This window comes from Cyprinus carpio, chromosome B15 (assembly GCF_018340385.1).
Source record: "Cyprinus carpio isolate SPL01 chromosome B15, ASM1834038v1, whole genome shotgun sequence".
Classification (NCBI taxonomy): Eukaryota; Metazoa; Chordata; class Actinopteri; order Cypriniformes; family Cyprinidae; genus Cyprinus; species Cyprinus carpio.
Window position 1 is genome coordinate 27,590,576 of NC_056611.1, and position 22,723 is coordinate 27,613,298.

Consider the following 22,723-nt stretch of genomic DNA (forward strand, 5'->3'; position numbering starts at 1 on the left):
TACCGGCATCGGCCGATATGAAAAATAATGCCGATATGTCTTGCCAATAACTCACGTGTGCTCAGGGTGCTATAGCGATTAGATCACATCAGCATTGTGGCTCATTCTTAAAGCAAAGTTTTGCCTGAATGGTGATTGGATTCACTGTTTTGGATCGCTGCATTTAAACTGAGAAAGCACATACAGAATGATACATTGGGTGTGTGATAGATAAACCGTGCACGTGCAGCGGCAGACTTGTTCGGGTCCTAAAGCCCGCTCAGTAAGGTGCTTTAATTCCATAGGGGGCGCTGTTGGCCTACTTCTAATAAAATAAAAGCAAAAGCCACAAATAATAGACTGTTTCTGATTAAATAAAGCAGTAATTGATGCCATAAAATCATGAGTATGTTTTGATTTAAAGGTCAGAAGCTATAGCTTACATGAAAAAAATAAAAAAATCACAAACATGACACTTAAATACTTTTATATATACTGATTTATTCATTAATGTGTAATATGTTATAATTTTAAAACAAATTATGATCTCTAAAAAATTTTCAGAATTTTTTCAACTCTTTTGCGACCATTTAGAAACGTTAAATCATAAAATAAAATGTTAAGATTACCACTGTATTTTTCTGGGGGGGGGGGGGGTGCAGTGATTAATATATAGTTTATTTAGTTATTTTCAAATCATCAATGTATTGTAATTATAAAATAACTTTATTATTGTTTATTTAATTCTAACAAATAAGTTCTTGTTAAAAACTAACCAAAATTAAAAATAATTATATATCAGTATCGGCTAACGGTCAAAATGAGTTGAAAAATCCAGTATCATGCATCCCTATATATAAGTGTAGTACAAGTAGTTTTCAGTGGTTTTTAGTAGTAATCGGTGAAATGGGTGACTTGTCGTATTTCCAAAAATGGCAAATCAAGGTCGCCCATTTAAAAGGAGTGTCTGTAACATAACAGCCCAGTTTTTAGGTGTTTCAAAAACAATAGTTTTTATGATTATGACAAAGCATGGCAAAGCAACCAATATCTTGCTTACTTGCTACCAAACGTCTCGTCAAGCAAAGCCATTTTCCAAATTGTATCATGCATGCAGCAAATTGATAGTCAAGAGTCAAAAACAGTCATTCTCTCAATGCAGAATCACTCAGATCTGGACTAGAGTTGCACTGCCACCTAGAGATGTGCTTTGGTGCTGCTGCTTTTACTTCTCTATCCAACTTTAAGATCAGGAGAAACGCATTCAGTCAGGGAACTCTTAGTACTGTGCAATACAAATACAAAAAAAATAAAAAAAAAAATAAAAAAAAAATAAATAAAATGAATTCCCTGATTGTGGAATAGCAAACACACGTCAACATTTAAACACAAGCACAGACATATTATACAGAATATGCTTAGCAAACACGCTGGAGTAAATGGGTGTCATGGGTAAATGTGGCAAAATCTTTACACCTGTCAAGGGTGTCTGATCCACATTATTCTGATTCTTTTATTCATATTCAAGGATTCATATTCAACAAGGATTTACTGTAGTTTTGACCTCCCTGAGGCTTGTCAGGTTTAAAGAAACACAAAACTCAAGACAAACACCTTTATTTTGCTTTTATAAAAACACATGACACTTATACCAAGGTACTCTGGCATAATAGTATATGCTATTTGAAAGTGTGAGATCAGTAAGATTTTTCAAGTCTCTTCTGCTCACCAAGGGTGCATTTATTTTTATTTACAAAATAAAAACAGTAATAATATTGTGAAATATTATTACAATTTAAAATGACATTTTTTTTCTATTTTAATATACTTTAAAATATATTTCTGTGATGAAAGCTGAATTTTCAGCATCATTACTCCAATCTTAAGTGTCACATGATCCTTCAGAAATCATTTTAATATGCTGAATTATTATCAATATTAGAAACATTTGTTTACATTTATTCAAAATAGATTTTTTTTCTGAGTCTTTACTATGACTTTTTTGTATCGATTTAACACATCCTTGCTGAACAAAAGTATTAATTTCTTTCAACAAAACAAAAAATAAAGAAAAAATGTACTAACCCCAGACTTTTGAAATGAATTGCGTATTTTTTTGGCTGAAAAATGAATTAAAAACATATAGATTAATTTCTTAGTATTTGGTCCTAAAACCTTCTAGTTAATTACAAATTTAAATAAAAAAGTAGATATTTAAGTTATCAATGTGGTCTCAGACTTTCAGATCCTACTGCGTGTCATGAACACTGAATGATTAAGATGTTAATTTACCATAGTACTGTACTGTGTCCAAACTCGCTGTCTTAGCCACTCAAATCCACAGTCACACACACTCGACCGCTCCAGCGGCCAGAAAGGCTTAACCGTGGTTATTTTTACAGAACCAATAACAAGTCCTTTATTTGAAGGGCGCAGTGTTTGGACTTGCATAAGTGAAAAGGTCAGAGCGGCGGCGAGAGCTGAAACAGATTCAAAAACCCAGAGTGAAGTGCTGAACGCTACAGTCTGAGCCTCAAAAGAGCTGCGAGGAGATGAAGGTCAAACTGACGTCTCAAACCATTTCCAAAGATACTTCATCTTGCACAATATTTATGGAGTCCGGCCTTAAATGCCAAGACAGGAAGTGAGTTCTTCAGCGCTTAGGCGGCGGTCTGCGTTCCGGTCACAGAACTGCATGAACTTCTTGGCACAGCGGCGAGGACGCAGAGTTCTGCGGAGCAGGAGACGTAACGGACGCGCTTCCCGCTCATTTAGAAGCCCGTCAGCATCTGCGTCCAGCAGCGTAAAGTACAGACGGAGACTTTGAACAGACGAGAAAGAGGCCGGAGAGCTGAGGACATGAGGACGGGACGCAGCTGTCCTGAGAGACAAGGACAGCATCATACACTTTACACAAAACCCAAGTCATAGCAGAGGTTCTACATCAACATGCTTTCTAGACCTGCCACAGAAATGAGAATGTAGAAATGCATTTTAAATCATTAGTAAGATTACAAAGTGCATGCATAAATTAATGAAACAATATTTTGTGATTTTTCGTGTACTTTTAAACTGATAGTATTATTTATATACTGTAATAGTATTTAGTAACATTTTGAATTACCTATTTAGTACTACGTTTAGTATGTGATTTCATTTTTGAATATTTCTATTAAGCTTTATTTACATTTATTTCAGTTATAATTTCAGTCATTTTAGTACTTCAGTTTAAACAAGTTGTCAAGGCATCATTTCTAATTTTCATTTTCATTTTTTAAGTCTTTGTTTTTCATCAAATATATGAATTATTATTATTATTTATAGTTAGCTTTATTTGTACATTTATTTCAGATTTAATTTTAGTAATTTTACTACTCCAATTTAAACTTAGTTTATTTCAGTCAGTTTCACAGGCAACATTTCTTATTTTCATTACAATTTTCAAATTAAAATTAAAATTAAAAATGTAAGTTATATCTATCCATCTATCTATCTATCTATATGTATTTTAAAATTTTATTACAGCTTTATGTCAATTAATACTTTTTTAAATAGTTTTAGTTAACAATAACAACAGTTTTACACGTGAAGTGTGTCATTTCAGCAACCAAACTGAACTGCAAAAATAATGTCATTTTAATTCATTTGTTGAGTCAGAAACTGACTTTCAACGTTGAAATGTGGTTGAAATAATATATTAGTTGCTGTTTAAATTTTTGAAAAAGCTGTTGTAAAGAGGTAAACAAAATACTTATAAACCAAAACTGAACTTTAATTAATCTATGATGGAATTAATGTGGATTCCAAATGCAAAATTGAAATGAAATTCAAGTGATTCAACCTTGATCCATGCTGCTGATTCACTCACAAATAAACGCTGAAATGATGCCTGGGAGCAGATCAATGCACAGAGTGACCGTTTACTCTGATGACTCAATATCATGATGACTGTAATATCATGGTGACTGTAATTGATGTGTGTGTCTCTAACCTGTACTGAGAATATGAAGCACCACTTTCAACTTCCTGCCGGAATGCTTGTATTAAACTTGTGAGAAATTCTGCCTTTCGTATGCTGGGACAACCTACACAAACACAGACAGATGTCACAAATGACATCAGAGATATTGTAGAGAATCAAATAAGATTTGAGGTTGTATTAAAATTCACTGACATACATTCACATGGCAGATACACATTCAACATTCAAAACAATTTCTGTCATCACAACTCTCTGAGTGATTTGCAAGGTACTGTACATGACAATGTTAATGTACTGGGTCTTGTATCTCCTACGCTGCTGTGACAGAGCAAGTACCAAGAATAGCTACTGCCAATACATCCACAACATGCTGCTGTGAGCAGGTAAGAAATACTGCTGCTGCACATGTAACATGAATAACCCCCATAGCATACATGAACACCCTTTAGCAGATCAATACAGGTGGAGCTGGGGAAGGTGGAGGGTTTCTGGAGTGTGCTGCAAACTGCTACCACAAACATTAGCTAAGTATTTGAATGTTGAGCAGCGAGCTCACTGGCTACCGATTCAGGAGAGAACCAATGAGCTGTGCCATGTGATGATGATGTCATTATGTCATACTGCGCCATCTAGAGATTCATGCCAGAACTTTGTATAAATACAAACATTGTATAAAATTCTAGTTCTGATTGGTATATACAACTCTATAAAAGATCCTTTAAATGTACTTATGATAAAAATACACATTTTACAGACAAATCAGTGCTGCGATATTGACATTTTGGTGGTTCTTTGCCCTAACATAAATGCCCATGAGTGTAGTATTGTATGGAAGCTTATTTTCACCATGGAATAAAAAAAACGACTTTCTCAGAATTGTGAGAAAAAAAGGTCATATGTGTTAGTTATAAACTCACAAGATTCTGAGAAAAAAAATCAAGAATTGCAATGTCTCACAATTCAGACTTTTTTTTCTCAATTATGAGTTAATCTCAATTCAGACTTTTTTGTTCTTAAAATTTGGGCTTTGTTTCTTACAATTCAGAACATTTGCTCGCAATTTTAACTTTTAACTTGTTTCTTGCAATTATAAGTTTGTATCTCAATTCAGGCTTTTTCTACGCAATTCTAAATTTACATCTCGCAATTATGAGTTTTTCTTTCAATTCTGAGTTTGTATTTCACAATTCTTCCAAGTTACTGACAATCTTCTCTCAGCAGTGTAAGAAAAAAGTCTGATTTGTGAGATATAAACTCAAAATCATTAAGGAGAAAGTCCAAATTGTGAGATAAAAATGTTGAATCGTAAGATATTACCTTTAAAATTAACTTTTTTATTTTTTAACTCCTTGGCAGAAACAAGCTTCCACATATGATCTATATGATATCTTCTATAAACAACTTGGTCATGTCTAGATTTAAAAGGGTAAATGCATGCTTTCCCTCTACAGGATTTGTTGCTTTGACATTCTTTCCATGTCTGCATGTCACTTCTCTAATACTGACCTGAGAGAGGAGTGTGTGTGTAGCTGTTGTTGATGATGAGCGTGTGTGTTTCCTGAGCGCTGCAGTCAGGCAGTTGGTTCCTGCACACAGTTCAGAATCATGTAGAGTTTTCTACACTCATTAATATACACACGGACACACACACAACCTCCCTACCTGGCTGAAGTGCCCGGGACGGGCCGCCCTGAGTCCACTCTCACGCACCAGCAGTATCCTGTGCTGCGGTGACACTGAACGGCTCTGTACCTCCCATCTGCACTGCATTCTGGGACAAAACGCTCTTCTGGGCCTTGAATGGCCTCTTCAGCGAGCATAGACATTTGCTCATGTTCACAGGTCTTTAAAGAGTCTGCAGAGTAAAAAAACAAAACAAATTCAGTCTTCAAAACACTCAGATGAAGCCTCAGTTGTCTCTCCTTCTCACCTGCGGGTCGCTTGACTGAACGGTTTCCATTCGGGTCAGAGTTCAGAAGGATTGTTACCCAAAATGGAGGGACTGTGTCTCCTGGATTTAAAATGATTTTTCATTAATGACATATATATACATGAATAGTAATATAAAGTATAAGTGTGAATAAAGTAATTGACACTGAATGCTCACCTGCAGTGTTCAGAACAGAGTGCTGGTGAGGATCTGGAGTGGAGCGCCACTGAACCCCTCTCTCTAAACCTAGAGGGGAAACATGGCAGATTCTGGGACACTTATTTAATTGTACTGCAGAATTTGTGTATGTGTGTGTGTTCTCACTTTCTTGTGCTAATTCCTGTTCAGCTTCCTGAGCCATATCTGACATCTGACCCAACACAGAATCACATAATATGAGTGATAAAACTATTAAACTGCTTTATATTTTGTTAAGAAAATGTAAGTGATGCTTGCCCTGGCAAAACTCAGTGCTAGGCTGTTCTTAGTGATCTAGAGATGTTTTCACTGTATTTTATTACTCTGAGTCCAGTGGTTTAGAGAATCCTGAATAAGGCCCACGGTTTATTGCATCACGAGTTGATTGTGCTCTCAAACAGGACTCACCAGTGCAGTTGGGCCGCAGGTGTAAGACAGAGCTTCCGCTCACAGGAATCCCATCAGGAGAGGAGCACCAGCAGTAACCCGTCTGATTGTGACACTGCACCTACAGGTCAAAGGTCATAAGAGTTCAATGCATTTGTATTCATTGGAGCATTGAGTCATGGTTGATAGAAATGGTTATTTTTTTACATTAAGTGTGTGTGTGTGTGTGTGTGTGTATACATAATTTTAACTTTAATTCTAACGTATTATATATATATATATATATATATATATATATATATATATATATATATATATATATATATATATATAAAATCTTACAAACAAAAAACAGCCAATTAAAACTGATCTAATGTCACTGTAAAGACATTTATAATACCACAAAAGATTTCTATTTTAATAAATGTGGTAATTTTGAACTTTTAAATTCATCAAAAAATCCTTAAATATAAGTATATTTTAAATCACATGTTCCTCGCCAGGTGTTGGACTCCAGCAGCACATTACCTCTGTATAAGTTCCATCGGCTTTGCATTCTGGGATAAAGACAGCAAAGGAATCAGAACGAGTGCTGGCCCGCAGAGCTTGAGAGCGAGCCAGCTGACATTTAGACCTCAGCGCATCTGCTGACAAACACAAACACTTCAGACTTCAAAAAAGCCTCTGTTGAGAAGTCTTTGTTTCCTGTGATGAAGCTCACCGGTGCATGTTGACACTGCCGCCGGTCTCAGCTGTCTGTTGATGCACTGCGCACGCTGAAAAGAGCACAGAGATTTATACATTCGGCCGTTGCTGCCACACACAGCTTGATGGCGCCCTCTAGCACAGTCCAGCACACACGCCTGACGCCACTGCTTTTCCAACACCAGCAACTAGATTTAGAGAACAGGAGGGGTCAGTTTCTTTACATCTGGCTAAATGTGAAAGGCGAGTCTGTGTAAAAACTCTCAAAAAAAGGGAAACATGGTGTCTGGCTGAAGAACAGCAGGCTACTGTCGAGAAAAACGCTGGAGGTCCCATGATGGGAAGGTGATGCGAGACAGTTTAGACACGCTAATGAAAGATTTATATTAATGCACTCTCTCAAAGGGCAGATTATCCTATTGAAGGCAAGCAAAGAGAGTACATATTTATATATTAAATAGCCCCAAGATTAAATATTCAAAAATATTCTCCTGCAGTTGAATTTGGCATCCTTGTGCACTTTAATTATGGATGAAAAACTACAAATTTGGTCAGATGGCAGTTTGCTCTCAGTATGAATTGGCCAATATTGTAATAAGAATACATTAGAGCACAAATTTTCCACAGTAAAAATCTTTCTATGCCAGATTCTAAAAAATATTAAACAGTTCTGTATCTTTCCTATTTTACATAAATATGTTCTGATGTCCAAATTCACATCTACATCAGAGATGTAGTGTGGAAAAAACAGGCAAACAGTTCAGAATTATAATAGCAGAGGTTCCATTACCCATAAATATCCCAAACATATGTGGCAGTGTTTACTGAATCCTTGAAAAGAATAGAGCAGTGTGTCCTTTAACGAGGCCCGAGAGAGAGCGCCTGCAAAATGACTTGCACATGTTCAGAAGTTTGTGGAAACATCTCCATCTCTAATGAATGTGTATGCGCAAGTTCTACATGCAACACACAATCATTTTCACTGAGAAACCATGAAAACTTTCCGTTCTCAGAAAAATATCCAAATTTTCCATAACATGCTGTAAAGGGCTAGTCCCTACATGACCCATCAGATTTAGAATTTAATCAATGTTTCTTCTCATTTTTATCCTTAACCATGTACATTAATATCTATTATTTGCCCTATTTATTTATTTTATGTGTATGTCAGGATGCACTGCATGTTTATAAGTTATAGAGCTGTTGGAAAGACCAGTTTTTAACAAATCTATACATACCGTACATACAAAAAGAGTTTAGGTCTCAACTGCAGGAATATAATATGAATTCTAATATTTGGATAACAGAGTTAAGGTATTAAAGTAACTTTGGACTGTAGGTTATGAATTTCCTTAAACAGTTAATGATGCTGATTTGCCAAAATCATCAGGATGGAATCTTTCCACACATTCACAGTCCAATTTCAATGTGCAACCGTAAAGGAAACATTGGGAGTGACATGAACACGGCTGCGCTTAAACCTGCTCCTGCCAAGTCCGCAGTAACAAACAACAAGGAAAGTCAAGGATGTCTCTGTTGGAGAACAAGGCAGCACTGTAGACATGAGGCATGTCTAACAGTTTTATAACTGTGAATGAAAATAAATACCCAGTCTAAGTGGCCTCAGGTGGTTGATTTAGTAATGAATGAGAGATGTGGTGCCACTTTGCTGACAGGTGTGCATATTTTGAATTTAATTTAATATTTTTTGTTTTTAACATATGGGTCTTTAAAGCAGGGTGATTATAGACAAGCTTTTAGACAAAAACTCTTTTAGCCTGATCAGATTTATGTAGCGTGTGCTCAGGCATTTCACATTTCCAGGTTTTTTTTTTTTTTTTGCAGGTTAACAGGTGCACGTTTTGACATGGAAATTTATGACAGAGCAATACTAAGAAATCCACAAAACCCTTTTTATTTTACTAGGTTGCATGTTAAATATTCCATCTTTATGACTTTTAGAGCTACTATATATATATATATATATATATATATATATATATATATATATATACACACACACACACACACCTCATTACATATGTAATTCCCTTTAGTTAATTTTCATCACAATTAGGCAAGCAGAAAATGTATTTATCTATGGATCTGACATGCTCAGTAGATTTGTCCTAATCTTCTTGCATCTGTTATTACAAAATATTACACAACTACACATTTTACACATGCAAGATCAAATCACTTATTTTCGTCTCCAGTCTTGAGTTTACCTGATTTTCGTCCGTCATCTTTCCTGAATCTGACAACAGAAAGATGAGTAGTAAGCGACAGGTAAACGTCAGCGCCAACATGATTCCCGCCACAACAGCCCACACTCTGAGATCCGTCACGTTTTTCCCGCCTGCGGGTGAATTTAAACACAAGGCGCGCGTCCTCACCACTGTAACGGCCAGGATTGAGAGGTTGAAGACAGCAGAAAAAAAGCCCGCGTTTACTCAGGTTGTCATAGCAGCCTAACCGTTCGTTTTCGACGAGGACAACCAACAGACAGGCGATAAAAACGACCTATTTCGACCACAATAATATAACCTTAAAATATTAGTTTTAAGGTTTTATTATATACTGTTTCACGAATGTTGTTTGAGGAGCTGAACACAGCCGACTGTGCTGACTTCACATTTTCACACAGGAACTCCTCCTCAGAACGGCTAGGAGGATGGTAAGTTTACTCTATTGGTTATTGCGAGTCCTCACCTGTCTAAAGTGTTTAATAGAGTGGCTGTTTCTTAAGTTTTATATAACTAGGCCTATAATAGCACATAGCAATTTAATAGCACATGTAGTATCTGGCTAATTTGAGCTTTCTTAAAATAATTTCAATGTTTCAACAGCCTTCAAATTAAGCACCATCCACAATGTGTGAGGCATAATGCAGATTACCACAGAAAAAAACAAAACAAAAAAACAATTAGTTTGAAGGAAAAAATTAATTACACTAATAGGACTACAGTAACAGTCTGTCACAAGATAAAAGAATCATTGCTAATCAATATTTTGTCACCAATGTTGTTGATGAATTTACAGACAAGTCATTAATGCATTAATTTATAAACTTTGAATAAAGTAAAAAAAACAAAACAATAAAAGATCCAGAGACAAAATCAAATGATTGGTTGAAAACCTCAAGCAAGTAGAGACACAGACAAATAATTCAAAGTGGTAATATTTTATAAGGAAACTTTGTGTGCATGTGAAATTCACTTATCTTGAGACAGAAAGCAGTTTTTGCAAATTTCCAGTACAGCAGATAACGTTTTATATTAAAGCGTACAAAAGAAAAAAGAAATAAATCAGAATTCCAAATGCTTTTATTCAACTTTGCAGATGTAAGAGCAGGGTTTTGGTCCAAGTCTGTTCAAATCTTCTGAAGCCCATCTTCCCAACCTTCCCTCCCTCTACCCTTAATTCGTTCTTCTAACACTTCCGATTGCAAATCACCCCCGCCATTCATTACAGAGCATGGTTGGTATTGGATACATGATTGCATAGATTTGTTAGACAGTAATTTAATTTTAATTAAGACATAATGGAATGTTCATTAAGACTTCAGCTCTCCCACTCCTTCCCCCAACCTCCAGAGCTGTACATTGGGTCCCAGCCCCTCCCTGTAGAAAGAGAAAAATGAGTGCACAACAAAAGGAAAGGAAAAATGAGTGGGAGAGAGAGCAACCTGCAACTACCAGGCACATTTGTACTTATTTCTGACTATATAAAATTCTCTTTTCCACTGTTGATTCAGCATCTGTGTAATCATAGGCTCTAGTGGAGGGTCACTACAAGGCTATGCTGCTCACATCAGCACTGAAGCTCTCACATGGACATTCAGTAATATCTGAGAAATGATTAGAGATGGATGGCAGATGGACATTAGTTTCAGTTAATAAATTCTTAAGGGACATGTCTACTTGAGTCAGGGGGTCAATAAGAGAATGCTGTATGGTTGATTGGGGAAGGAAAACAACAAATCGACTGGGTATTTTTGTAGCTTCATTCTTCAACCCCTTAAAAACAAACCTGTAGCTACCTAAACCTACCTACAGTACTCCGCAGGGGTGAAACTGCTCATTTTATAATCTTTACTTATGACCTGAAACCCAGTGTGACCGTCATGGGTTGTCCGACAGTTCTGTGTGGAAAATAACTATGTACAGCATAGAATGCCGCTAACTCAATTGCTGGAGAGGAAAGAAATAAAAAAAGGGAGGAAAAAGCTGAGGTTAGATTTTCAAAGAATTCCACCGATCCAGCAAAATGGGTTAAGAGGGCATGTCACAAATTCCCTATCAAAACACTTGAGTCATTCTGTCCATTTTCCTATGATATACAGCCTTGCTATATGCCAAATAACATATTCCAACCCTGAACCAAACCTCCCACCCTACCAAGTCTAGGAAAAACAAAAACAAAATTAAAACAAAGAAAAATAGCATGTTAACTGGAAAAGCTTGGGCCCTCCCCACCGGGGTAGAGGGTGCAGGTTAAGTGCCTAGGCATAGACTGAAGCCAAAGCTGATTCTTTAATCTCTCTTTAGTTCCATCCCAGAACAACCTAGTTGATTTAATACTAATTAATATTTTTCTAATTTAATGAGCCCAATGGCTCAACATCAGCTGTCTTTACAGGTTCCTGCAGGTAAGAAATCACTTGAAAACTGGAAAAACACAATCGAGTCCTTTCATACTATGCATGACATTTTAAGAGGAAATGGAAGATTAAAGAACCCGAGCTGTGGCTTCAGTCCAAAGCCACGCACCCTCTTCCCTTTACACTGAATCTGCAATATTAAACTTCTCTTTCCTTCTATCCTACATTTTTTTCTTAAGCTCTCCAAGACCGACATGTTTAACACAGAATCAAAAGGTTATCCCTCAATGCGTGGCAAGCTTCATCAACAGTTATTTGCTCTTCCCACAATGCCATGGTAACCCCCAAACATCTATCCCCCCTCCCCCTCAGATGTGCTATGAAGTCCCATTTCCAACACTCTTAAATATCTTCCTCTTCCTCAGGAGCACTGATCTCTTTAAGGACTGGATGGTTGAGAGAAAGACAGATGGGGCTCCATCCAGTGCTCTCATCTATCTAGTCTGTGAGAAGATCAGCACTGATGCAGGAGAGAGAACTGCTCCAGAGTTCTGGAGTTGGCCTTTAGAGGTCGCTCTCTCCATACAGGGCGGTGGAGAAGGACATGTAGTCAAGAGCGCCCTGCACCGCATCGGGGCCCGTGTATGGTGCCATTCGGGCAATGCAGTACTCTGCCTGGTCAGGAGGAAGCTCACGCCTCAACTCCTCGGCTGTGATGTAGTTCTGAAAAATAGAATAGGCAAGAGATGGGTTGAAGTCTCATACTACAAGAAACTCTTGGAGGGACATCCAGATGTGCACATTCATACCTTGTCTCCGGCTAGGATCTTAAATGAGGCGATGACCTGGTCTGCGGTGTCTGTGTCGGTTGTTTCCCTTGACATGAAGTCGATGAAGGCCTGGAAGGTCACTGCTCCACTGTTGTTGGGGTCAACAATACCCATGATACGAGCAAATTCGGCATCACCCTGAAGAACAGAGGTTAGAGGTTAACCCAGAAAAACCAGGAGGAGAGTCATGAGTATCAACGTTAGACACCATATTTGACGCAAATGAAAACAAGGCGGTAAGAAATTGGTGTACAGTTGGTTCAATGTGTTGATTAAGACTTCAGTGGTCACCTGAACGCTAACTTTACATCTATCCCTCAGTCCATTTTCATTTGAGCCGAATTAATACTGCATCTAAGGTGCTTGACTGTGGTGTTACATGGTGGACAACTTTGGTTCTGGACAGCCACAGTACTGCAGAGTTTTGCTTCAACCTTGATAAAAACTCTTTCTGTAGCTTTCTAGTAACCCTTAGACCTTGAGACCTTGATTAGCTTGTTCAGGTCTGTTTGATTAGGGGTAAAGCGAAACTCTGCAGGACTGTTGCTCTCCAGGACCAAAGTTGGCAACCCATGGTCTATTAGAATTGATTCAGTAATCATATTTTTCTTTTATAGATCTTAACGTAAAATAGAGATTCAAAAAATAATCAATGATATCCGACAAAACAGATTCTTTTTTTAACAGCAAGCAAAAGCAGGAGTTCAGGAGAAACTGTTGTTGTAGATTGAGAAAGGAGGTAGCAGTACCAGGCTGTTCCCAGTGGAAATCGTCGCTGTCCATTATCCCTGTGCGCTTCTACAGTTCGCAAAGGGAAGGATGAGAAAAGAAACAGGCAGGATGCATGTGGAAAGCAGAGAATTTGGGGAGATGAAGAGGTTGTACACAAACAGAGTTTGATAGAGGAATCAGAATGAGTTTGTACAGAAGACAAGTAAGAGGATGAGGGAAGTTGTAGCAAGGACAAGTAAAAAAAAGAAAGAAAAAGGAAGCAGTGAGAAACATAACACATGAAAGCAAAACCTTAGCTGACCTGCAGAGGGCACCATTTCAAGCAGCAGCACAAGAGGTGAGTGAGGGAGTTAGTAAGTGATGGAATGAAGTGGCGCCCTCGCACGCACACAGACACAAAGACAGCAGCCATCATAACCCTTTCTTTTCTGGGCGTGCTCATACCTGCTTGTTGTTTTCTACGTCGTAACCCAGACTGATCAAACAAGCCTTGAACTCCTCAGCTTGTAAGACACCACTGTGGTCCTGTGGTAAGCCAATCACGCAAGAGGCCGCAGTGGATGAACCAATCAGATCATGCCGATTAGCATTGATGATACCGATACACAATAATGTAGCACATGTGGGATGGAGGCAGTGGCATGACAAAAAAAAAGATGGAGACAAAACATTGTGGATGTCAGACACATGGGCTGTTGGCTAAACAAGAATAATGAAACACGCTTTGACAGTGAGCCACCTGATTTTTTTTATGGATATCAGACAGAACATGATATTAGAGAGCCATTATGAAAGCACTTTATCATTTTATCTCCTTTACCGTGGCTAAATTTCTCCACTCTAACATAAAACCCCCTCATTACATTACTTCCACTAGACTTTATTTACATATTGGCTACAGGTGGCACATTTCAGGTCAGAGGTGTTTGAAGCACATTATATTTCAGACGTTTTCCTTCCCATAAGTGCCAGAGTAAGTGGAGAAAATGGAGCAATGGAACAAATATTAAAACAAGCCTAACCAAAATTTTAAACTGAGGTCTATTTTTATCATGCATCAATCACCCTGAAACTAAACACAGCCATTCACCTTGACATAAGCAACACAGACTACATTTTCCATATTCTTCTTTATATGGACACTTTAATCCCCTGCAATGTTGTGTATTTTTAGTGGCCTGCTGCTTAAATCTCTTTGCTAACACAGTTTAAAACCATAAACCCATGGATATTAAAGGAACAGTTCACTCAAAAATGATCACCATCTTGTCTTTTCAAAACATATGTCTATGACGCAAGTTATTTGGAAAAGAAGATGTTAGACTCAATTCTCAAACTTGCACATTCAATTTTGGAGCAAAAAGACATCAGGCTTGACATCAATGATGCAAAACGCCCAATGCTTTCATTAAAAATGACAGTTTGAGTGATCTATTCCCTTATTACACTAACATTGTATGACTTTCAGGGTCATACAAATACTTATTTTACCTTATTTAAGTCCATTTCACACAGAGTTAAACATGGAAATGAGTTCCTGACCTTGTCGAAGTGATTGAAGGACGTGCGGTACTCGTGAAGCTGTTCCTGGCTGATGCCTTTAGCGTCACGAGTCAGAATCTGGTTCTCGATCTCATTAATGGTGCGGGCAATTGTAGTAAGGAGCTGCTCCCAACCAACACGAAGGTGCTACAGAGGAGTAAAAGGCAATGGAAAAACTGTCAAAAAACAGATGTGATTGGCTAAACAAACTTAACACTAGCTGGGAACAGCATGTAGGAATTGTACACACTTGACCTAAACAGTACATCTAGAGTTCCTGAATAGTGCCAACATCGTAAATTAGTGTATTCACATATACCTCCATAGTATAAGCAGTGTATTTGTTGTCAAATATAAGTGCTTCCTGAATGAGCTGATGGTCTCCCTCCAGTTGGTCGATGTTGGGTTTGTATTCAATGATGCTCTGCTCATACTGACGGAGGTGGGTCAGCTGATCTTCCAGTGTTCCATTCATCTCAATTGATATTCGCCCGATCTCCTACAAACATCATGCCATGGAGACACAAATTCATCATTGATGACTTTTCTTCTCTGAGAGATAAGATCATCAAGCTACACAAATGGAGGCGACTATACCGCCATCTTATTTTGGATCCATGGTCCAATCATGTTGGCCTGATTGGCAAACTGGCGTCTGAGATGGTCATTAGACTGCTGACGTGCGAGTTCTTCCTGAAGAGCCTGATCACGCTGTGGAACCAGTTGCTGCACCTGCACAGTGACAAAGATAACATCAACAATTGCGATCACAACTGTAAAACTACACCCACACACTGAAGGAAGCAATGTCTCATTCACAATACAGACAGATCTCACCTTCTCCCACTTCTTGTCAATGCTCTGAGGAGTGATGGTGGTGTAAGGATTGTTTCCAGCCAGTTTGATGCCATTGTACTGTGCGATTTTCTGAACTTCAGCCTGGATGGCCTGGATAGCTTCGCGCTCTTTATTTGCCTCTGGAAGAGTTGATTTGAACTGGTCATGAGCCGTTATCAGTCCCTACAGAAAGAGAAAGTGAAAGACATTAGGGAAAGGATTCTTGCATCCAGCATTTTATTGTTCCCTTCACCTCATTCTAAAATGAACTATCCAGAGGTACTAGCAACAAAACAAGGATCTCCACTTCAAAGGTGAAGCAAGATGGAAAGCTTATGAATACAAAACATTTTGCAGTACCTGGATCTCCTCGATGTTGTGTACAATGAACATGTCCTGAAGGTCCTCCATGGCTCCCTCCATCCAGTTGTTGAACGGTGCTGCTCTCTTGGCGTACTCCAGGTACAGCTCGTCAATAGACTCCAACTGTTTCTCTGTTCTCTGTAGACCACATACACACACAGTCAGCCTGATAAAATGTATAAATATGCCAGAAAGTGTTTCAGAGAAACCATGTGTACCTCGAGAGATTCTCTGCGACTCTGTGTGAGGGAACCCAGAGCATCCCATTGCTCACAGATCTTCTGACAGCGTGCATTAACACTCGGGGAGTCATAGTAGTCCAGCTCACTGTAATACAGACACAGAAGAGTTTGAACACTTTCCCAACTTCCATCTATTACAGCCTAAATTTTGTATTTGATTAATTAGGCCTCTATAGTGTTTTTGTGGTTTTCTCACTTGAGCTCCTGTGCAATGGCAGCAATCTGCTCCACTCTGTCCTGGTGGGCAGCAAGGTCACTTTCGAATGCCTCATGCTTCTTTAGGAGAGCTTTGATCTCAGACAGAGATGCGGTCTCATAGTCCTTCTGTGTTAGCATGGCCTCCTTACCTACACACAAACAAACAAGATCGATTTAGAACTATATAGATTTTTGATCACATGGCTGATCCTTAAGACTTCTGCTTGGTTGACAAGGCTCTTGTCATCAAGGAGCAGCCTGTCATTGCATACTGAGAGCGATTGGTGAATCAGTGTAAATAACTGTTAAAAGCATCAGTAAATTCAGGGGGTAGTTTCTGATCCATACCATCTGTCCAGCTTTCATGGATGGCTGCTTTCTGACGGAACTTTTCTGCAAGATGGTCAAGTCTCTCCAAACGACGGATCTCATTCAGTAGCCACTCTTCATAGCCTTTCTCGGCCCCTTCCAGTTTATGCCATGCACCATTAATGTCCTAGAGGGAAAGCAAGAACTTGTCAGCCAAATGTCTTTCCACAGTGATAAAGCAAAAAGACAAATTTAATTGTAATATACACGTTTCTGTGTTTGAGTGTTCACTGTAAGTCACTTTGGATAAAAGCGTCCACTAAATGCATAAATGTAAATGTTTCTTACCGATACCATGCGTCCCTCAGATGGCATAAAGGCTGGTCGGTTGCTCAGACGAAGTTTGGTCTGCAATGTGTTAAAGTTGATCTCGAGCTGACACTTCTCCTGAACTTTGGGTGGTTTGTGAACGCGACGGTAATCTCGGAAATCTTCCAATTTCTGCTGCATTTCTGTCATGGTTTTCTCTGGAGCACGGTTTTCCAACCATGGGATTGTCCTACGAATCCACTCCAACAGCTGTAAGAAAAAAGAATGCAATAAAGAAATGGATCAACAGAAAACACATTCTCCTCTCTAACATACTTAGACATTAAAAGTAAAACACTCTGGGTAGTTGGTCTAGAAATAGATCTACTTTTAAATATTACCATGCATGTCTACTTAAATCACACAAACAACAAACATAATGACTTAAACTCACATCACTGGCCAGTTTTTCATAATCTTCCATCAGGTGCTCGTTCTCCTGATTGACCGCCAACACCTTGCAAATACGATTAGCTGCTGTCTCAGCCTATCACAGAAGAGGACAGTTACAATAGTATTACATCCCACATCTTTCCAATTATGAAAATCTATCCATACATACAAAAAAAAAAAAAAAAAAACACTGAACATCACACTGTTTACTATACAAATATATAGTGTATACCATATGTTCATATTACAGTATACACAGTACACTTCTATTAAGAAGTATGACAAAAATATGTGTTTAGAACTGTAAATGTCAAGATGCTGCTTTGGTTTACACAGGAAAGAAATTTGGAACTATACAGTATTTATTGTTTTTTGGTTTGGTGGGTTTAGCAAAAAGTGCCTCAAATTACATTCAAACACACTCAAACGATGTATTGAGCACACAATGAAACAAGTGTTGTAAGTTAATATTAACATGCGTAAAAACTATTAAAATAAAATAAAAATTAAAGTTAAACATCAATATTACATACTTCACTTGTAAGCTATCTTTTATACTAATTGACATTTCATGCAAACACCAAAATTGGTTAGTTTCCAAAATGTGTAGTCTAGCCGAATATTCCACATGCCATTTGTAAAATCAAATCTGCATTCTCAATTTTTATACCACCACTGGAGGATCTCTTCAGGGTTCTCTACAGCATTAACTAACGCTGAAACACAGAAAGTGTTCAAAACGCTTGTGTAAAATGCTAAAGTACATTTAAACAACTATGATTATAAGCGTGTGGCTTCACTTCAAATGGAATACACATATCAAGCATATGCAGCAGCAAAACCTTACAGAAAATTACTGTCCAATGTAAAGGCTTAACATTAATAACAAACAATGCATGTGCTTGTGAAGATAGATAACAGAACATCTAAGAATCAAAACAGCATACTTAGTGTTTTAAATGTGAGCTATACTGTGAATTTAATTATAATTTTCATATTTACACACACTGTCCTCAGGTGTTACAAACTTTATCACTGAGTGTAAATATGAAACATCAAACAATGAAATTCACATTTGCTGCATTTAAAGAAAGTTTTGATAGACCAGTAACAAAACAGTCTAAACTTCCTGAAGTGAGCCGATAACCCTTTAAGGACATTAAATGACTGCAGAACCATTTTAGAAAATAAGGGCAATGGTTTGGGTGTAGTGAAGCCCAAAGCTGTGATGAATCAAAACTAGTTAGTGGCCTTAACTCTCAAGTTACGTTCACACCTGGTTCAGTTGGATTGGTTTTTGGTGCAGGTTACAAATAGGATTACCAATTGGCTACAAATCTGACATTCCCGTAATAACAACTAGATTCTTCTTTCCTCATTTAAGACTCAGTATTTGACTCAAAGTATAAGAGTATTGGAATAAAACAACGGATCATGAAAACAAGTCATCCATCTGATGGTTTGTTTGGAATATCTAATCCATAACAAATCAGTGCCATATGGCGAGCCAACCGGGTGAGAAAACCCAGACAGAATAAAAATGATTTTCATCTGACTTGGTTACGTTTGTGTACATTATTGTGAGGAGAGCAAATACAAGAATTTTAAAATTCATAGCTAACCTAATATTGCTGTATTAACATAATACAAAAAATGCTGTGTACAAGCCATACAGTGCCATAGGGAACATTTACTGTTAGTCCTTTGATGTTGCAGCAAAGTACAACAAACCAAGATGAGAAACCAGGCATGAAGGCACCTTAAGAGTTTCAAGGGCAGCAGTCAGGGGTCAAAGGTTTCTCACCTTCTGAGCACCTGAGAAGGCGTGATAGAAACAGGAGACGTAGGTCATAATAGCCTTCTCATCCGGCCGCAGAGTACCCACGATATCTATAGCAAAGCCAGCAGAAAAAGAAAGAGAGAGAGAGACAGCAGTGAAGCAAAGCAACCCAAAGCCTGTGTGTCCCCATCGAGAGAGGAGGGGATGGTAATGCATTTTATGGGCACCCCATTCAAAGGGAAATGGGGTTTGGAGTCCAGTGTTATAACCCTGGCAACCCGCAAAGTGAGAGAAAGAGCCAATTCGCTGTCCAGAAAAGAGTCGTAGGCCAGGGGAGGACGGGTTAAAACACCAGCGCCCCTCTTTGGTTATTCCAGTACTGATGGAAAAAGCCATGCTGAAGAGGAGGTGATGAGGGGTCAAAGGTTAGGGGTCATGGGGTACCTTCTGGGCTCCAGAAAAGGCATGGTAGAAACTGGACACATAGGTCATTATGGCTTTCTCATCTGGACGTGCTGTGTTCACAATGTCTGCAGGGAAACAAGAGTTATACACACACATGCACATACAGGGACACAGACGGGACTCAAACACAAACTCGCTAACATAAACACAACGACAAAGGCCAAATCTCAATTCACTGGTGATGGCCAAGGACATACTTTGGAGTATGTAGTAAGGCAGTATGCCAGGTTTTAGGCACTACGTCACCGAATTGCGTCTTGATGCCACAGATCCATTCGCACTGCACAGTTTGAATTTGTGTGAGCATTAGCGTCTAGCTAAATTCATAACATGCTGCTTAAACAGTATGTCAAATGAACAGTATTCATAACATTAACTCAAAAAGCAAGTGCAGATACAGATTCAGACAATGCACTGGAGACAATGTACCATCCAAGCACTTTTCGTATTAGTAATGTGTCATTTGCAAACGAGCCGGCTCTAAGAACCTACTCTTTGTAGCGAACGGGAAGAGCGGACTCCCATCGAGCCGAGTCTTCAACCAGAGCCTTCTATTTTAGCCCAATTTAGCAATTGTGAATGGTTTGTGTGTTGGTTAGCAATTTCTTTATTCAGTGCTTCATAAGGCCTTATTTTTATGGATTTTTTCATTAAAAAAAAAAAACGAAAAAAAAATAAAAACACATGGCTAATAACTTGGGAGGATAGACTAGGATCATACCATTATGTAAAATAATAGTAACAGTATTTTTTTTTGGTAACTAAAAAATTAATAAAAATAAGGCTTTTATAAATACACTGAATAAAAAATTGCTTACCAGCACATTTGCTTACCAGAACCATTCACAATTGCTAAACTGGGCTAAAATAGAAGGCTCAGAGTGATACTAAATGAAGAGCCATTTGGGAGCCATAAGAGAGCTGAGCCAAAAGAGCCGAATCTTTGAAAAGAGCCGGACTTCCCATCACTATTTTGCATACTATTTTTGACATACTAGGATTTGGGATGTGCCAGTTCTGTCATCACATACAATTTAGGTTGGATAGTATAGTAATTGGGACTCAACTGTCCTCTAATCAGAAACCGTATACCATCCAGGCACTTTTAGCATATTATGTGTGACTACTAAGATTTGCAACTCTCTAATTCTAATGTCACTTGGGATTCAATTCTCCTCTCATCAGAAAAAGTACACCATCCAGGCACTTTTTGCATACCATTTTTCTTGCACTGTGATTTGGGGTGCACTAATTATGTCAGATGGATAGTATGCAAAATAGGATTCTATTAAGAAATAGTATACACTCTTTTAGCATACTATTTTGATGCACTATGTCACATACTGTACTATTTAGAATGGATATAATGCAAATTGGGATTCAGTTTTCCTCTCATCAGAAATAAAACAGCAATAGTATGCAAAAAGTGTCTGGATAGTATACTTTTGAGCAGTTCTCAATCCCAGTCCTCGCGACCCCCTGCTCTGCACGTTTTGCATGTCTCTCTTTGTTAACACACCTGATTCAGATAATCAGCTCGTTAGAAGTGAGCTACGTGCATGAACTGTGTTCTCATTGACACTGTCCCTACACAGTGTTCACTACTCTCTAGGCCCTGAGCAGGGGAAATCTGTTGAAGTTTATTTCACTTTAAAACATTCATTCAAGGATCTGCGCTGCGCAACATCTGCACACACGGACAAGTGTGACATCATATACCTCGGTAAATAAATACAATTTAAATCCATGTCTCACACACTTCAATGCACTTTGAATGGAACAAATATACGTTCACTTCGAACTGGAATCATGGTGGAATATTATGTGATGTCTACTTCGCAGGGCACTTACGTTTGAATAGAACAAACGTCTGAACGATAAGAGAAACATACAAAATGTGCAGAGCAGGGGGGCGCGAGGACCAGAATTAAGAACTGCTGGTTTAGGACACACCAATTCAAGTATGCAGGACTCAGTCCTACTCTGATCAGCAAAAGTATACAATCCAGTCACTTTTAGCATATTATTCTTAATGTACTATGATTTGGGATGCACGAATTCTGATATCACAAACTCCAGAGGACGGAGAGTATGCAGACTATGATTTGGGGTTACAAAACAATACACAAACACACACAAACATAGCACTAAAAACACTCCGACGCAGCAGGTTCAACAGAGATCCTGGAGAAATCATGCTTGAGGGAGAAACAACATAATGCTCAGGGATGTTACCATGGTGACACACTGTTTGTAGAAGACATTAAGTGTGGGTGTTTGCACTGTCTGTGTGTCGGGGAGCAGGAACAACTCCTGGAAACACAGGGCATGTGCTGACATGCACAAAACACACATACTTTAATAGAACAACTCATTCACTCTCTCTCCCCCTCACACACACACAGACACACACACACAGAAAACAAGAGAACAGTTCATACCTTCTGCATCCAACATCTTGGGGATGTCGAGGTATCGCTCTGCCACTTCAAAAGCGTTGTTCAGATTGGTCACTGGGTCGTCCTGTTAACACATAATGAAACAAACAAGCATTTAAACTTTCTATAGCACATTATCTGAGAGACCCTGCAAAACAGCAGAAACATCCACAGATTTCCACAAGAGTCAAAATAAACCTCATTCAAAGTTCTACAACATCCATCACCCCCTGGCATGTTTGCTTATTAAATAATTTTACTGATTTCACTATGCTACTTTGGATGGATATTTAGCAAATTCTCCTCTCATCAGAAAAATATACCAAATCATGACGTACTGGGATGCACTAATTCTGTCGCATACTATTTAGTATGGATAGTATGATGTTTTGGGTTGATATTTTTCTGATTCATAATTTTTTTGTATTGATAGTTTGGATT

General features: G+C 38.3%; 2 protein-coding genes across 5 annotated transcripts in view; both read right to left on the bottom strand.

Moving 5' to 3' along the window:
• Window positions 1-2,005: 2,005 nt before the first annotated feature.
• Window positions 2,006-10,220, bottom strand: LOC109080110 (SPARC-related modular calcium-binding protein 1-like). 3 transcript variants are annotated; one of them, XM_042740223.1, is made up of 11 exons: window positions 9,410-10,220; window positions 7,198-7,369; window positions 7,005-7,123; window positions 6,498-6,597; window positions 6,216-6,266; window positions 6,069-6,137; window positions 5,892-5,972; window positions 5,624-5,816; window positions 5,468-5,547; window positions 3,971-4,064; window positions 2,006-2,860 (listed from the first exon to the last, which is right to left on the bottom strand). In XM_042740223.1, the coding sequence occupies exons 1-11, from the start codon at window positions 9,488-9,490 to the stop codon at window positions 2,605-2,607; spliced, it is 1,296 nt and encodes a 431-aa protein (XP_042596157.1). In that variant the 5' UTR covers window positions 9,491-10,220; the 3' UTR covers window positions 2,006-2,604. The 3 variants fall into 3 exon arrangements, with proteins under 3 accessions (XP_042596157.1, XP_042596158.1, XP_042596159.1); XM_042740224.1 differs by having other exon boundaries at window positions 2,007-2,860; window positions 7,005-7,120; XM_042740225.1 differs by having other exon boundaries at window positions 2,007-2,860; window positions 6,069-6,131.
• Window positions 10,221-10,489: 269 nt separating this feature from the next.
• The window catches only part of actn4 (actinin, alpha 4), a 45,215-nt gene continuing 32,981 nt past the window's right edge, over window positions 10,490-22,723 (bottom strand). The window contains exons 7-21 of one of the 2 annotated variants that reach the window (XM_042740194.1): window positions 22,286-22,367; window positions 19,404-19,489; window positions 17,601-17,693; window positions 17,186-17,416; window positions 16,877-17,024; window positions 16,527-16,677; window positions 16,307-16,415; window positions 16,086-16,226; window positions 15,726-15,908; window positions 15,486-15,620; window positions 15,208-15,387; window positions 14,889-15,035; window positions 13,791-13,871; window positions 12,594-12,752; window positions 10,490-12,507 (exon numbers count right to left, since the gene is read on the bottom strand). In XM_042740194.1, coding sequence (XP_042596128.1) covers window positions 12,349-12,507; window positions 12,594-12,752; window positions 13,791-13,871; window positions 14,889-15,035; window positions 15,208-15,387; window positions 15,486-15,620; window positions 15,726-15,908; window positions 16,086-16,226; window positions 16,307-16,415; window positions 16,527-16,677; window positions 16,877-17,024; window positions 17,186-17,416; window positions 17,601-17,693; window positions 19,404-19,489; window positions 22,286-22,367 — 2,085 coding nt within the window. In that variant the 3' untranslated portion in view covers window positions 10,490-12,348. Of the gene's footprint in view, window positions 12,508-12,593; window positions 12,753-13,790; window positions 13,872-14,888; window positions 15,036-15,207; window positions 15,388-15,485; window positions 15,621-15,725; window positions 15,909-16,085; window positions 16,227-16,306; window positions 16,416-16,526; window positions 16,678-16,876; window positions 17,025-17,185; window positions 17,417-17,600; window positions 17,694-19,403; window positions 19,490-19,823; window positions 19,910-22,285; window positions 22,368-22,723 lie in introns of both variants that reach the window. The other variant, XM_042740195.1, reaches the window with a different exon arrangement.

What these genes read in the sequence shown, in the direction of transcription:
- LOC109080110 (XM_042740223.1), bottom strand. Translation starts at nt 9,490, where the DNA reads ATGTTGGCGCTGACGTTTACCTGTCGCTTACTACTCATCTTTCTGTTG. An exon ending in CTCTGTTCTGAACACTGCAG is followed by an intron (nt 5,973 to 6,068) that starts GTGAGCATTCAG and finishes TTTTAAATCCAG; the next exon opens with GAGACACAGTCCCTCCATTT. An exon ending in GCTTCATATTCTCAGTACAG is followed by an intron (nt 2,861 to 3,970) that starts GTTAGAGACACA and finishes CTTGTCTCTCAG; the next exon opens with GACAGCTGCGTCCCGTCCTC.